This window comes from Aegilops tauschii, chromosome 7 (genome assembly GCF_002575655.3).
Source record: "Aegilops tauschii subsp. strangulata cultivar AL8/78 chromosome 7, Aet v6.0, whole genome shotgun sequence".
Taxonomy (NCBI): Eukaryota; Viridiplantae; Streptophyta; class Magnoliopsida; order Poales; family Poaceae; genus Aegilops; species Aegilops tauschii.
This window is the reverse complement of record NC_053041.3, coordinates 49,905,415-49,923,175: the sequence shown is the minus strand read 5'-3', so window position 1 is coordinate 49,923,175 and position 17,761 is coordinate 49,905,415. Positions and strand designations below refer to the sequence as shown.

Genomic DNA, 17,761 nt, shown 5'->3' with positions numbered 1-17,761 from the left:
CGGCCATCCTCTTCTCTGCGGCGCTTCCGAGTGTGAAGTCATCATGTGGTGAGTACCAGCAGCGCGGTTGCGCGTTGTTTTTGTTGGCGCGCTGGTGGATGAAATCAAGAGTATGTGGTCGTGCCCGGGCGCCGTGGTTTGCTGCAACGCAAAATGTTATACCATTGACAAGCCATGATTCCAGTGCTTTTTCTGTCACTAGAAATCCCCTGTATTATATATTTATATTCCAAGAATTGCGAGGATAAACTCCACAGAAGAGTACAACAGATACATGAACCGGCAACTGGCTACAAAAATAAAATAAAATTGAAACAAAGCCAGCAGAATTGACGAGCCTAGCAACGAGATAATTCGTGAGGAAACTTCAGAAGGCAATACGTAGTCTCCAGGAAGAGCTACGCGTGTTCCAAGATAGCCGCTGACCAGAGAGGATCGTCGCCGGTCCACGCTCCGGTTGCCACCACATTGATGTAACGAACACCAGCAGGAGCACCTCTCGATCCACCATGGGATCCAGAGGAAGTCAAGCAAGCCAACGCTATAGTTGAAGAAGATGGACATGCGCCGGCCGCTCAAAATTACAATTTATTTTTGACTAAATTTGTATAACACTATATATTGGACGTAAAGTGAGAACCTAGATATATATTTTGGCCATTGGCCATCAAAATGAGAACCTAGACTACATATTTCAAGTGTGTATAGTTTTGTTTGCATAAACTCATGTTGATCTCATCTTACAGACCGGCTTTCTTAAGTATGTAGTCCATCTTCCTTTTATGATACATTTCTTCATTGGATGCTACATATGTGTCATGTGTCACTAGACATGAGGATTCACCATGTATACGCAGGTGATTATCCTGCTGCATGGTCTCCACGTGTAGAAACAACCACCGATGTTATATATCATGCCCCCGGTGGCTCTTTACTTGCATGCAAGTCTCTGGTGCAGCACTCCAACACCTGCTGCTTGCACGCATGACCTCTGTGTTAGTTTACGTTTATTTTCCCTGTGTGATATACAGGATAAATTGTATCATTCTCTCTCATGTCCTATTATGCGAAATAAGTTGTTTTACTGTTCAACTAATATCTTTGCTTCTGTCACAGTACTATCGTCTACAATCTATCACAAACCACACTTATAAATATTCACATTCTGCAAGGATCTACATTGCAAATACTTCAAGGAAAATAATAATTGTATATATAAAATGTACAAAACAAGAGCACCGAATTACTTATTCATGTGTTTCCCAATCATACATTACAAATTTCTATCAAATTAATACCAGGCAAATGCATAATTAAACAAATTTCTATCATCTTAAGTTAATACCACTTATTGTAAATAGTAGACAATCCATACGGACATAGTGTATCGACAGGCGCGGCGTGCCGCCGCGCGGGCTTTGCTAGTTGTAGATTAGTGAACGCGAAGCACGGAGTAAATGAGAGATACAGTTCATGGCTGAGAAATGTTCAACATAAAGTAAACCTCATTATATTAGTTCCTCTTCCTTCTACAAGGTCTAATAAAAGCACGGTGTAATGCTGAAGTCCTGCTCAGATCAAGCTAGCAATGGTTCTTTTAGACTTCAGTGTGTTACTTAGTGTGCAAATTGATTAGTTGAATAGATGATGACGGACGCTGGTTAAAATCAGCCACATCGTGATATCACCAATAATAGATACAAATCAGCTGGAGTACTTTGTGAGCAAAATGAAAGAACGCGTAGATATTGGCGATCTGAACTGACGCCCTACCATGCGATCCCCTGGCCCAAAACAAGCAGGAACCGCAACAAGAATAAGCAGGATGGTGTTTACATAGAGTTCCTGCCTACTTGGCTTGGCTAATGAGACGCAGAGAACAAGCCTAAAATTGGACTGGAGCCAAGCAGCCAAGCCAAATCGGGACATCGTTGCAGCACACGCTGTGCAGCCTTCGTCTCCAAAGCTTACAATCGTCTATGCATAGTTTCCAAAGATTATGCCGTTTTGGGGCTTCCAAAGCCAATAGCAGCAGGGGAGCGTGAAGGCCCGAGCCAACGAAGCAGGGACCACATGCACCATGGCCACCACATGAAGCTCGTGGACCCTGGCCTCATAGCTGCCAAGTTCTCACTGAGTTCCCCATGCCTCTCAAGCTCACGACATGAGATCGTTTTTGTTCCCAATATGGATCAAGGTTAGAAATGTTAAGACAAGCTCTCGTCTCTCTTCATCGCTTCTTCTTTCAAGCCTCTCTTACTTTGCACTATGCTGCCTTTAATAGCATAGCTTGGTTTGCTACGGTAGGACTGTACTCGTACAATGTTTCTGTGAATAAACGCAATTAAATAATGAAGCTCGTATACGGATCGATATTAGTGATTGCTATTGATTCCCTTGTTCAGTAGCGGTCATACAGTTAGAGTAAGTGATTGATAACTACTCTTCTCTTGTAAAGTTCCTATAGAAATGTCCAAGTCTTTTTCTAAAAAGATTACACGTCTCCTTAAAACTTGAAAAATCATTCCAATATGACAGACATAGCTATAACCCATTCAGTATTAAAGTGATGAGTGTTGAAACGAAATCCAAAAATTCAACACATGACTTCTTCTGCTTTTGGCCAAAGTATATTTCAGTGTGTCTTTATATCTATGTTTAACATATATAGTGATAGTAACAAGCTGCCATGACAACATGATTACGACGAAAAGCGTCAATGTCGAGAAACATTCCCCACCCCTCCCCCTTCACCCCTGCATAGCGGCGGGGAGGGAAACCTAGATCGCGGCGCCTGGGCCCTCCCCAGCTCCCGCCTCCTCCCTCGCCACCTTCGGAGGGCGCGTCGGGCAAAGCTTTGCTGATGCTGGTGCCGATGGGGCTTTATCGTCTCCCAACTTGGAGGAGCTGGCGTGGGCCGGCCCTGAAGGGCAGGGATGACATGCAGGCGTGGGGCGCGGTGACACCGCGGCAGGCCGACGCGGTGATGGATGTGGGTTTGGCTTGGGCATGGTGGGCTACGTGGTGGCTGAGCTTGTTCGAGGTGACAGCTTCGTCTGTTTGGTAGTAGTTGCGCCGTGGGTGATGTGGGTTGTGGGCTGCGCAGGTTGCAGGTGAGGCTAGATACGGGCTGCTTCAGAGGTTCGTCTCCGGTGGCAGTTCTCTCAGACCCGGCACCCTTCGTCGACAAGCGGGTGGCCATGCTATCTTCGCGCTAATCTAGGCAGGTGGGCATAGCGTGGCGTCTCGGGGTTGACGTGGGGGTGGTTGGTAGGATGGACGGGTGGCCTAGTAATATGTCGCAAACTAAGGGTGTGGCGGTCATGGACCTGCTCCACTCCTCCCCCCCTTTTCTCCTCCTTGGTGCTTCCAGTTCCCAAATTCGGTGATGTTCGGGGCAGCCCGGTCGCTTGCGGCTTCATCATTCGTAGGGGTTTGTCGTTCGATAAAGGCCACACCTTTGGATGACCTCTGGATGGCCTGGATGTAGGTCGGCGATCCTGTTGGTGCAAGAGGCGATGCTTTTGGGCGAAGCTCGCGGCTCAGGTGTTGACTGCTAATGTCTGGCTTGCTTCGTTGCTTGGGTGGCGGGGTTCGACGATTCGTGGCAGTGGTGCGGCAGGTGTTCTCGTGTCTGGTCACACCCTGATCAGAGGTGGAGCATGTGTGCCGGGGGAAATCCTTGTCTGGCTTTGGCCCGACCGAAGGTGGCGGCGTATGTGGGCATAGTCCCTGGCAGCGTATGTGGGCATAGTCATCCCCTTCTTGAAGCCAAAATCTTGCTCCTTTTACATTGGGCGGTGGTGGCGCTACGGCTCATATAGGCACCGCCTTGGAGCTCTTGATTCGTTGACATTTAACTTTTTCCCTTGGCCATGGCTAGTTCATGGTTGAGGGCTCCGTCAACTCCATAGTGATTCTTATTTTCCACTTTTTGTTTGCTTCGAGTCCTTTGGGCTAGAGTTGATGTTCATCGCCTTTCCATCTTGCCTTGGGAATGTGTTGTGGTGGCATGTGGCATGTTGTATTTTTCGGTTGTATGATAGTCATTGCTTTATATACGAAGCGTGGCGAAAACCTTTTTCGGTATAACACAGTGCCATGTGTCACACCAAACTTGCTACGTACAGACTAGGCACACATTAGTTTTAGGAACAAACTCAATTGGACGTCTTATGCTACTTTTAGAGTTTGCTTCACCTCCTTGCAAGACAACGGAGATGACAACAACACCAAGTCTTTGCACATCTCGGTGACACATATTTTTTAAAACACGTATAATTTCAGGTTCCAGTAATAATTTTATTTGTTGAAGCGGTGAACGGAAAGCTAAAGATTCCCTACCTGAAAATGTCTCAAAAAGAGAGTTTTACAGGATTATGACAAGCAAGATGAAAACAAATCATGCCACAGACCAGCATGTTCCCTAAGTGACAGACACTTTAACTAATAAGACCACAGAGTTGATCGTTGATGATATTTCTATTTGTGTCTGTCGCGTTAGAACTTCACAAGCAATGGGTTCTATGGATACGCAAAATTTTAGGTTCTGCCACAAGAATATTTAGGAGGTATAAAAGCTACATACCTCTTAAATGAATATGATTTGCATACATGCATGTTCCTAGAATATCACAAGCAGCGATAAAATTATTAAGTGACTAGTAAAACATTACTTACATGGCTACATGAGGCACTTGTCATTCAATTGATTGACCACGTTGGTCAGCATCTCCGAGGCGGAAGCGGAAGGCTCAGGGCATGCGGAGCACTGTCGATGGAGCGCTTACGACACAAGCTCTTCCTAGAGGTGCACTAGGACATGAAGGGTGACTCTATTTGGGCCAACAACTACTACTACAAATTTGACAGCCATATGCTCACAGCCTTCACCTCCTCGATCTATTGTGGCCACCTTCTAGTGGAAACTGGTGAAAAGAACTTACAAAACATGTTCAAATGTTTCAAATAAATCACGAAGATTACAATAATATTGAAGCGGCGGAGTTCTATGAAGATAGAAAATTGAAGGGTCGGACTTAAAACCGTTGTGGAGGTATAAAATTTGCATACCTATGAAATGAATTTGATTTGGAACCTAAAGTTTCGCATGTTTCTAGAACATATATCACAAACAGTGGAGTTCCATGAGCATGCAAAATTTCAGGGCAAAATAGAAAATCATTTCGGAGGTATAAAATTTCAATTGCCTCTAAAGTGAATATGTGATGTTTCTAGAACATCACAAGCAAAGACAGCATTATTGAGTGATTGCACACAAACATTGAAGGCGTGGCCACATGCAGTTCAGCTTGTGCAATTTATAGGCCACTGTGGTCATGTCTAGGGGTATCAGCTAGAACAGAGCTGTGGAGGAGGTCTAAGCGGAAGTGTCACATCGTGCATGGTGTTGCTGATGTAGCAGTTCCCACTCAAGTAGTAAGTGATCATTGTACTCCCGATGCCTCTCAATCTCACGACTAGGGAAACATTTTTGGTTCCAGTCAAAATCAATGTTCGAAACATGGTGATGAACTTCTATTCCTCTCAGCTTCCTTGATTCTTCTTTTGCATTAGCCTCAGCTCATGTTTGTACAAACCTTCATGTTATACCATTGTCTGGTTGGGCACAGTACATAAATGTTTCAAAAATCAAATGCTGCTGAAGTTTGAAGGTGGTTTAGAAAATAAAGACTCATATTGACTAGTATCTTGTTTTGTTGTGGGCACAAGGAGAGAGCACGTTGTTGATCACCTCTGTTCTCACCTAAAATTCCAAGTTATGTCTATTTTTTTAAAAAAATCATTTTGCAGTGGGCAGATGGTTCATGTTCCTTTCTTCACGGTCTGACATGTCCGCGGTGTTAATTTTTTTTTTGCGGAAACGCGGTGTTAAATTAAAATACTGTGTAAATCAAGTTAACAATAGTTGCTTCCGTTCTCAGAGTGTTACTTTGTACTACTACTGTGCTTCTTGATTAAGAGAACGAATGAATGTTAAAGGTCGGGCACCATGATAAGCCGACCCCCATTGCCTGTCGCTGTACAATTAATCAACACGAGCCACATCATACACCAACAATAATCGATAGGACAGACAAATCAGCTGCAAGTACTTATGGGCAAAACGTACGTACACATGCCCAATCTGACGCCTCCCCAAAGCCTGGGGCGGACCCTTTGTGTCGTGCACATCCCATGGTGAGACGAGCAATGCTGTGACGCTCAAGGCGCAAGTAGAAGCAGCGGCGGAAGAGTCAATGCCGAATGAAACGGCAGAGCAGGGTCTCCGCAGCTCGTCCGCCAAACTACTCATGCATAACACAAGCAAATTTGTAGCTGAAATGTGTCAAAGTAGCAACTGCATAAGAACACGAAACATTGGGCAGTCAGCATCGCATATCAAAATAGCCAACACACAAAGCCTCTGCAGGGTAGCAACACCGTCGTATCTGAAAGGATTCGTAAAGCGTCTCAACTCTCCAACAGGGATTGCACTGAAGCGGAAACTTGAGCAGTTCCGGCACCTAGCGGCAGATTGCTAGCCGCTCGTCCAGTCTAAAGATAAGTGCAACACTGTGCAATATAAAAAGCTAGTCATTTTGCTTTCAGAATATATAGCTATCAAACATGTAAATACGGTACGCGAGGTCCCACCAGAGTCAATTTTTAGTTAGATGGTAACATGCATGCATGTGCTGCCATTCTCTCATCTCTCTCTTCCAAACTAATTCATCCATTTATTTCACCTTTAGTAACTTAAATCATTCATCTCTCATAAACCAAAATTCCGATTGCAAAACTTATATATATTTGAACTCCTGTCGCGAAGACATTTAAAACAAGACCGATTTTGGATACATTTTAAATCGGTTTAAAATTCATCAAACATATTTCACATAAATCATATCTATTTCTATATCACATTTTTGAAAAAAATATTTCACTCTTCTCAAATAAATTGTTACACATTCAAAAAATAATCAGTTTCGTAACATGACATTTCGGTTTCATATTGTTTTGATTTTCAGAACCCACATTTCACTTTTCATAAGCTTATTTCGCAAAAATGATATCTATTTCAATTCCGCATTGTTCGAATAACATATTTCTCTCTTTTGAAATAAACTATTACATATTTTTAAATAATCATTTTCATAAGTTACCAATCAGTTACATATTATTTCCATTTTCAGAACCCACATTTAACTTTTCACTGGCTTGTTTCACAAAAATCACATCTATTTCAATTTCATATTTTTAAAATAACATGTTTCACTCATTTGAAATAATTAGTTACACATTTCCAAACAATCAGTTTCACAAGTTGACATTTCAGTTTCATATTATTGTCATTTTCAAGCCACATTTCAGAAAAATCACATATGTTTCAGTTCCACAATTTTCAAACAACACATTCACTCTTTAAACTTTTTTTTACACATTTCGAAATAATCAGTTTCACAAGTTGTCATTTCAGTTTCATATTGCTTCTTTACTTTCAGAACCTACATTTCACATTTCACTGGTTTGTTTCCCAAAAATCACATCTATTTAAATTTCACATTATTGGAAAAACATATTTCACTCTTTTAAAATAAACCGTTACACATTTCAAAATTTTCAATTTCACCAGTTGACATTCATTTTCACATTTCTTTTCACTTCCAGAACCTACATTTCACTTTGCACTAGCTTGTTTCACAAAAATTACACCTATTTCAATTTCACAATATTGAAAAAGCATATTTCGCTATTTTGAAGTAAATCGTTACACATTTCATAATTTTCAATTTCACAAGTTGAGATTTTTGTTTCACATTTTTTTTCATCTTCAGTAGGTGCATTTTAGTATTCACTGGCTTCTTTCACAAAAATCATATCTATTTCAATTGCACATTTATGAAATAACTTACTTTACTCTTTTGAAATAAAAATGTTACACACTTCCAAATAATTAGTTTCAAAAGTTGACATTTGAGTTTCATATTTGGGTTTAATACGTTTTTGTGAAAAATGTTATTCACATATTTCTAGTGAAATATGTTAGTTTCAGATTTTTCTAGTGAAATGGGTTTATTTCACATATGAAATGTGGAACGTCAGAAATTAAACGTGTTTGAAATATATCCAAAATTTGTATAGTTTTAAAGTTCTTGACGCTAGGAGTCCAAATATATAAAAAGTTTCAAAACGTGTCTATTGTTCAAAAGATATGGTTGATTTAAATTGTCTAAGAGGAAATGAAGTCTATGGATTTGTTCCGCAGGTAGAGTGAGAGAAGAGTCTTGCATGCGTACCGGTCCTGACAAGAGCTGTACTTTGGGGTTCATTATGCTACAACTGATTTGACTAAAAATAAAGATATAACAAATATACTAATGCTATACATCTAGGTGGGCCATACCGTTTCACAAATCTCATAAAAAGTGGATGGCCTCAGATCTACCAGTACATGATCCAACTGAGCAAAATGACTTCCGCGTGATTGCAACATCAACCTATACATTTGACAATTCGCAAATTGACTAATTTTGCAGGGGTAGAAAACAGGGGGCCCGTGCCGAATTCAAAGTTAGGCACTTGATATAACAAATTGGCAATTAGGAAACTAAATTTTATACTCAAAAAAGCAATTCTCAAAACTCCAAATTTGTAAGTTCTTTAGCAGAAAGATGCCATCCTTTTAGCATTCGCGACAAAAACTTCAATTTGTTTCTCATAAGAAATCTTCCCCGAAATTATATTTTATTATTATGCTAAAAACCTATCAAGAGCACAATTTTTAGATCAAGTGATTATATTGATAAAAACTTATGATGCATTAGAAATAGAATATGGATTCCTCCAAAAAAATAGAACATAGAAAGAAAACAATATGAAACAAACTTGGGAAAAGACCATGGGGCGGGCGATGGCAATGCGTCTAGTAGTCTGGTTAAAGCTCTAGTCAGGCATCATAGGTAGCAAGTAGCAAAGGGATCTAAAGAAGCATAGGAGACATGACAAACCGAGAAGAACACACCGAATAAATATATATTGGATTGAGGGTGGAGCGTACCTATTCATTCCAACGTTGGATTTATTTTGAAAAAACCATGAAGGAATTAATCTACGAGCCCTTCGATGGAGGATGGGATTTGCACTGGTCGCTGAAAGTGACAAAGAATACAAAGAAATAGAAAGAGAAAGTGTATCCGAAGGAGGAGAGGCGTGCATGAGATCGTGTCTTATGATTTATTAAGCAATATTTACATAACGTGTTCAAAGAAAAGCAATAAAAATAAAAATGGGGGCCCTGCCGCAATGCCGTGGGGTGGGGGTGGGGTGGTGGTGCGGTGGAACATGCTGCCGGTACAGGTCTGTTTGTTCTTAGTGATCACTGAGTTACCGATACCTCTCAAGCTCACTACTATGGAAATATTTTTCTACTTTTGGTATAATAAATCAGCATTTTTTGGAACATGACAACATATTTCTGCCTATCTTCCTTCCTTCCTTTTTATCTCATATTTAGCGTCTCCCGTATGGGATTGGTTGTCTTCTATAATATTGTTTGGTTGGGCATGAGGGTACAATGTTTCAAGAAATAAATGTAATTAAATGTTGAGCCTTTCTTGCTTATTTATGTTGCTCTGGTGAGGGCATGTGGTTCAACACTTCTCTTCTCTACTAAGTTTATTATGCAAATATATATCTTTTTGTTTTCTTCAAGATCATTTTGCATGTCTAAAAGGAAATACTTCATGTGATATTCAACAGCTAGAGGACTTTGTAGTGGGAGGGGAGAGGGAAGCCTTTTGAGAGTAGCCATTGTTGGAATTATTGGGATTAGACCCTTTATAACCAAAAATTCCTTGGAAAATTCTCAGAGGCTCAAGCGGTCATTCATGCGTGACAAGGGTGTGTGGAAAATTCAATCCGACCACACTAGTGGAGGGTCTTGTAGACCAATAAATAAGGTGGGTTCTTACACACACCACAAACAGCTTGAGAAGGGGGCACATACATGCATGTTGCTCCTTTGCCACCTTCGTTGCCACGCCTCAAGTGCATCATGGTCGAGTCAAGTCAAGCTAGTACCTATGCCACATCCTTGTGGTTGTACCCTTCATCTCCTTATTAGTGTTTCAGTTTCGCTTCCACTTCCGGAATATAAGAGAGGCCCTCCTCTTCTAAAGACATATGCCACTTTATCTCTCCCATCTCGCTTGCCTCTGTGTTTCAAGCATTGTGTCTCTTACTACTTTCACACCTAGCTTCTCGTCGTACACCGGGAAGTGACATAGCAAGCCTCTGAAGCCCTGCCTCTTGTGATCATGTATGGGAGAGGGGTGATCAAGTTTTTGGGTAGCGATCTCATGCAACTGGTGGATTATTGTTCATCTTGGTTGAGCACGATGACATATCCGACGGCGAGTTGCCCAACAACAACTATTTCGCCCCGATGTCGATGACCTCCTCGGGGCATTGTGACCGACGCGACTGGATCTTCTTCCATCACACCATACATGTTCTTTTCCTTTCAGTTAGAGATCGTACTTGGTCTACTAGCAGTAGTAATCGACATGGACATGATGCTTGTCGTTAAAGATTACCCAATCGCATGCACTCTTGAGTGAGGAGTGTGGTTTCCTACATCCACCGTGGTCGATGATATGGTGGTTCCTTAAGAAGAAGAAAATCGTCATCTAAAACATGTCAATCTATCTATCTCTCTATACCTATATACCTATACTAACTAGGCACTTCCTAAAAATCCCCATGTTAATTAGAAATTACCGGCCGTTAATCTGATGGGACCGAGTTATAACGGTGTTGGCCTGGAACTGTCGATGGTTGGGGTTGACCTCGACAGTGGGTGTATTACGGGACCTTATTAGGTCGTACAACCCAGCAGTGGTGTTCCTTTGTGAAACAAAGAAGAAGGCAAGAGCAATGGAGAAAATAAAATGGAGCCTGGGTTTCAAGTGTGGTGTGGCTGTGGACAGCGAGGGGTTAATTGGTGGACTGGCTTTGTGGTGGAGAGACCATGTGAATGTTACGGTGAGGCCCTGGTGCCAATATTTCATTGATGTTGAGTTGACTGTGCATGATAAAACCTGTAGATTCACTGGATTCTACGGGGATCCTAGGACAGAGTTACGCAAGAAGTCTTGGGTTGCCATCTGGTTTCTACGTGCTCAAGACAATCTCCCATGGATATGTGTGGGGGACTTCAATGAGGCGCTCTTTCAATCGGATCAGATTGGTGGGAACCCGAGAGGCTTTACACAAATGGAGGATTTCCGTGATTGCCTAGCTGACTGTGGGCTTGCGGACCTAGGCTTCTCAAGCTACATGTACACGGGGGATAACAAAAGAGACGACGGGGAGAATATCTAGGTTCGTTTGGATCGAGCCACATGCACTGACATCTTTCTGGAACTTTTCTTGGAAACGATGGTGGAACATATTATCACAAAGAGTCAGATCATCAGGCCATACTTGTGCGCGCGCTGGAGGCTGCTCCATGTCGTGGCGCACGGGGTGATAGGCCTTTCAGGTTGGAAGAGGCCTGGACTAGGCATGAGAAGTACGATGAGATGGTACAAGAGGCTTGGTATGTGGCGGGGATGGGCGAGCATAATTTGCTGCGGTTTGGCATCGTTTTGGCACACTCTCAGGAAGTATGCAACGATGGGCACGAGAGGTCTTTGGATCAATCAGAAGGTAGATAACAAAACTGAAAGGTCAACTAGTAGAGGCTAAGGTGAGGGCCGCGACAAGTGGCGTCTCACTAGAGATCCGGGATTTAGAGGAGCAGCTACGGGAGATTTATGCCTGTGAAGAAATCATGTACCGACAGAGATAACGCGTTGATAGCCTGATGGCTGGTGATCAGAACACAAAGTATTTTCAAAATCGAGTATCCCACAGAAAGCGGAAAAACATGGTGAAGGTTTTGCGGAAGGAGGATGGCACCCGTTGTACGGTGGATGAAGAGATGGGTGAAATGGCAACTGGTTTTTACGAGAGCCTTTTCTCATCGGAAGGCTCAACGGGGCTGCTGTACTAATGATATGAATAGTAAACTGGTGGCTCCCATTGCAGATGATGAGATTGAAGCGGCTTTATTTTAGATGGGACCAACGAATGCTTCGGGACCGTATGGACTGCTTGCACTTTTCTATCAACATCACTGGGCGTTGGTATGTGAAGATGTAGGCGACGCGGTGCGAGATTTCCTATGTGGCATTCCGGCTCCGGCGGCTTTTAACGCTGCGGTCATTGTGATGATCCCTAAGGTCAACTCACCGGAGTTGCTCTCTCAGTTTAGGCCTATAAGCCGCTGTAACGTGTTATACAAGCTCGCGACGAAGGTGTTGGCCAATAGGCTTAAGGGCATCCTCCCAGTTCTCATTTCAGAGGAGCAGAGTGCATTTGTCCCGGGGCGTCTCATTATGGACAATGTCGTTGTGGCATATGAATGTGTTCATGCAATACGGAAGAGGAAAAGAAAGAATCCACTTTGTGCAGTAAAGCTTGAATGATGAAGGCATATGACAGAGTAGAGTGGTCCTTCCTGAAGTAAATGATGGAGTAGTTTGGTTTTGCCTCTGAGTGGATTTCTATGATCATGAGATGTGTAACTTCAGCAAAATTCTCTATCAAACTGAATGGTGGGTGTTCTAGGGTTTTTATCACTTCCCGGGGCCTTAGGCAAGGTGATCCCCTATCGCCCTACCTGTTTCTTTTCTGTGTTGAAGGCTTCTCAGCGCTTCTTAAGAAGGCTCAAGCTGAAAATAAAATTAGAGGACTGTCGTTCGGGAGCACCGGCCCCCATGTTACACACCTCCTCTTTGCTGATGACAGTATTGTCTTCCTTGAGGAACAAGGGAGAATATGGAGACTCTCAAAGACATCTTGCAGAAGTATGAGGTGGCCTCGGGCCAAAAAGTAAATCTACAGAAGTCATCGATTTTCTTTGGGAAAGGATGTTGAGATGAGAGCAAGGTTGAGCTGAAGGAAGTGTTGGGTGTTTCTTCAGAGGCCCTTAGTGAGAGGTACCTAGGACTCCCGACACTGGTTGGGAAGTCCAAAGAGGGCACCTTCAAGTATGTAACAGAGAGCTCGAAAGGCAAAGTCACTGGTTGGAAGGGGCCCTCTTTGGAAGCTTTTAACCAAGCTCTCTTAGCAAAGCAGGCTTGGCATGTCTTGCAGGTCCCATCGTCTCTCTGTGCACGAGTGTTAAAGGCGAGATACTTCCCTGAACATTCGATATTGACGGCCACGTGTCCACCTTCGGGTTCCTTTACATTCAGAAGCATCATCCATTGCAGGAACCTGCTCCGGGAAGGGCTCGTATGGAGGATAGGGGATGGGTCCAAAGTCAACATACACCATGATAATTGGATACCTCGACATGGGAGTCTGAAACCACTTGGGTAGGATTATGTTCACGGGATTACTAAGGCGGCTGATTTGCTTGAACAAGATGGTGTGTCGTGGGATGCTCAAAAGGTACAGGACATGTTCTCACTAACATATGCAAGTGACATCAAACAAATTGCAGTTGGCGGTCCGGGAGTGGATGATTATTTGGCATGCAATTTTACAAAAAAATGGAGTATTTACTGTCAAGTCTGCATATCATCTTCGAATGGCGCTGAACAGATCAAGGACCGGACAGCCGGGCTCTTCGAACTCTGTTCAAGGTCATAAGGGATATTTGGGACTGTGGGATACAAACGCGCCAGCAAAAGCTAAGATACACATGTGGAGAGTCATTAAAAATGGTGTGGCAGTAGGGGCGGAACTTCACCATGTTCGGATTAGGCCTGGCATTTTTTATGTTGCATGTGGCAGGGAATAGACAGTTTACCATCGATTCTGGACATGTCAGCATTCACCTCTATTCTGGCAAACGATGCAGTCGGAAAAGGGAGTTTTAGTGGCGATCCCACTGAGTCAGATCGACTCTCAGAGTGCATTAGCGAGCTGGTTACTGGGATGGTTCGCAGGAGCTACCGACGAGGAGAAGGAGGCGATGATACACTCGGTCTACGGACTGTGGTTGGCTCGGAACGAGGCAAGAGACGGCAAGAAGATAGCATCCCCGCATGAAATCACGGAGTCCGTGTGGGAGCATATGAGTGAATGGCGATCATTACATGCTCCCAAGGTGCGTGTTCCAGTACCCAAGATAGCTGAGAAATGGAAGCCTCCTGACGAGGGATGGCTAAAGATCAATTCTGATGGTGCCACATCGAAACATGGCAATAGTGCTGGTGGTGGTGCAGTCATCAGAGACCATGAGGGCACTTTTAGGGGAGGATTCTGTCAATATTTTCCACATGTAGCCGACCCAGAAGCAGCGGAAATCCTTGCGTGCAGGCGTGCGATTAAGGTAGCACTTGATAGGAATGTACAGAAGGTTTACTTGGAGCTGGATAGCCAAGCGGTCGTGCAGATGATCAAACAAAAGGAAAGGAATTTGTCTCCAGTAGGGCCATGGGTACAGGAGATCAAGGCGATGCCGAATTCAGTGGAGGAGTTCAGCGTTTCGTGGGTTCAGAGGTATGCCAATGTTGCCGCGCACAAGCTTGCGAGAATAGGTGTAGGTGAGTGAGATGTCAGCTGTGGCTTGAATCACCACCGGATTTTGTTTCAGATGTCTTTGTTTAGATAATAAAGCGGCGGCAGGTTTCCCCTAAAAAAAGTAAGAAAAAACCAACATAGCGCAGGTGTAAAAACCAATCTAGGGCACCTGTCAAAAAAAACCCAGTCTGTTGTACAACTCCTACGTGATCGATCCTTCTGCAAAGAATCCTCATGTAAAAATAATCCTCGCGCAATATATTTCTGCCTATGGCTTCTCACCCTGAGAACATTAATGCGGATGAACAGGAAACTCGATTGACATCTTTTTCGACAAAGGATGGATTTTATTAGCTCAATATGGAGCATCAAGGGGATACAAACACAAAGAGCACACACCCGGCCTCTACATAGTTAAGATGCACACAGCCAACACGAACGCACACACAAAAATCACACCGAACAGGAACGTGAATCGTCATCAGTTCCTCGTGGATCTCGATCGTGTACCCCCTTCATTTAGCTGACCAATAGAAATTAGGTTGCTGCAGAGGCTTGGGATGAAGTAAACTCCTGAAAGTGCATGTTGGTTGCCAATCTGTCCTATGAAGATTACTGAACCCATCCCTCGGATTGTGACGAGTGACCCATCTCCAATCATGACAGTGCCTTGCACTGATTCATCAAGTGTACCGAACATGCGATGCTCGCCCCCTCGTGGTGCTCACCCCTTTCGCGGACAAGATGTGCTTGGCCCTGCTTCGCCTGCTCTTCTGATCCTTGATCCTGGTGCGACAATACTTTTTCCAGTGCCCTGGTTTACCGCAATAGTGGCATTTAACTTTTTCTTCTCGCTAGAGCCGCCCACACTACCATTCCCCGTTGCATGTCTTTCACTGGCGCCCAGTTTGGGTTTGCCTGGGGTTTCCTTTTGCCGCCGCCACCCAAAGAGGATCCACCGGTCGTTGCTATTGACTGTCAGCCAACTCGTCCTCCGTGAGAAGAAGACACCCGTTGGAGTGGCTCAGCTTGTCAATGTCATAATTGTCCTCGCACGCCGAGAGATGCTCGTCGAGCTCCTCGATCATCATGGTCTTCAGATCCAGGAGCGATTCGATCGCCATGGCCATTTGACGATGCTTGCACAGCACAGCCCGAAGGAACTTTTGCACAACCATGTGGTCATTCATGGGGTCGCTGTATAGCTCCAGGTCGGTGACAACCCCCGTTAGGCGCATGGCGAGGTCCTCAATGGACTCGTCGTCCTTGAATCGGAGTTCCGCGAACTCGCGACGGCGCACCTGCGCCTTGGCTTCATGCATGGACGCGCTCGCTGCCCATTCACAGGTACTTGATTGGCTCCCAGGCGGTCTTGGTGGTGTCCTTGGCCACCGACACGAGCATCAGCTCCAGTGGCACGCTGGTGAGGATGACGAAGAGCGCGCGGCGATCCTCGTGCTCATCGTCGGTGCAAGCCTTGATCGCAGCCTAGAGCCCGCCCGCCTGCAGCATCATGGACGCCAATGACTCCATCTCGCGCACCGCCCGCTCAACCACACGGATTTATTCACTGCCGCCACCAGTGAGTCGTGCAACCGGTGCCGTAGTGGTCTGACCTCCTTTCTTCTTCTCCTTCTCCGTCTCCGAGTCCAACATGACCGTAGTGGTTGAGACACCACTCGATCAACCGGGCGTGCGATCGAACACCCATGACTCTGATGCCAATTGTTGTTGCCTAACTTGGCGACCATTTCTTTTATTCTTTCCTCTGTATATGTCGAATACAAAGGGTCTCAACTCTCAACTAACTGCTAACAAACTCTCAACTAATAGGGTTTAGGAGAGAAGGAGGGAGGAGGGGGCGGCCGGAGGAGGAGGGAGGAGGGGGCAGCCGATGGAGGAGGGCGGAGGGGGCGGCCGGAGGAGGAGGGCGGAGGGGCGGCCGATGCAGGAGGGAGGAGGGGGCGGCCGGTTGAGGAGGGAGGAGGGGGCGGCCGGAGGAGGAGGGAGGAGGGGAGGAGGGAGGAGGAGGGAGGAGGGACTACCTCAGTGGAGGAACGGCGGCGGCGGCGGACGACGGGGGCGCGGGGGAGAGAGTGAGTGATGGGGGTCGTCGGTCGCGCTGGGATTGTCAGGACCGGTTGTCCAATAAAACATTTATTGAGAAACCGACCCTTTTATCGGACCAGTATAGAAGAATCCTTCTTACCGGTAGACAAATCCTTGATACAGAAATCCAGAAGTACTAAATATTATACAGGGTTGAGCTGAGGCTGCTCAACAATTTATTACAAGCACGCCGATATTATACATAAAGGCGGATATGACAGAAGGGGTATGGTGGCATACTACTGACTCGTAATAAAAGTGGTGGTGGATATGTCACAGTGAAGTGGGTGACATGACTCCTAAATCTCACAACTCATCGAGCGCCGGAGTGAGGCTCGATGACTTTTATTCTGGGTAGCGGAAGCGTATATAATACAAGTGACCAATTCAAGGATCGCACGGGACTGACTGGGACTCCTCTAGGCGTCGGACTCGCTATCGAACTCTTCATCCATGAGACCGCCTTCGTCAACATCTGGCCAAATCAACAAGCCAGGTGAGTACTATGAAAGTACTCGCAAGACAGTTTGGACATGAGATATAACAAATGCAAACATGATGCACATGAGCAGATTTGTAATGCGCACTCAGATAATAAAATTGCACTACATGATAAAGAATAAGGAACTCAGGCGGCAGTCCTCCCGAAATCCCAATGAACTAACTGAAAACCGATCGGGTGTCTGAAGCGACACCTCGAAGGGTAGAAATAAATTAACAATGCCGCAGTCGGGCGTCAGGGCGACACCACATAAAGGGCTTATATTGGAATATAAATGACAGTGCGTGCCACAGTCGGACGTCTGAGCGACATCACATAAAGGGCTTATATCAAAAGTAAATAACAAGAGTGCCACAGTCGGACGTCTTGAGCGACATCACATAAAGGGCTTATGTCAAAAGTAAATAACAAGAGTGCCACAGTCGGACGTCTGAGCAACATCACATAAAGGGCTTATATTTCATTATTCGAATTCAAGTAGCTCATGAATTTAAATCATCTCAAGGAAATACTCATGTACGTAATAATAAACTGGTTAGTCCATCCACAGGAATAACATCCAACCTGGTT

The 17,761-nt window shown here is 44.6% G+C and overlaps 1 protein-coding gene across 1 annotated transcript; it reads left to right on the top strand.

Annotated features, from left to right (window-relative positions):
• The first annotated feature begins 13,909 nt into the window (after positions 1-13,909).
• On the top strand, positions 13,910-14,611 carry LOC109747534 (uncharacterized). The gene has a single exon (XM_020306576.1). It carries the CDS (start codon positions 13,910-13,912, stop codon positions 14,609-14,611), a length of 702 nt encoding a protein of 233 aa, XP_020162165.1.
• Positions 14,612-17,761: the final 3,150 nt, after the last annotated feature.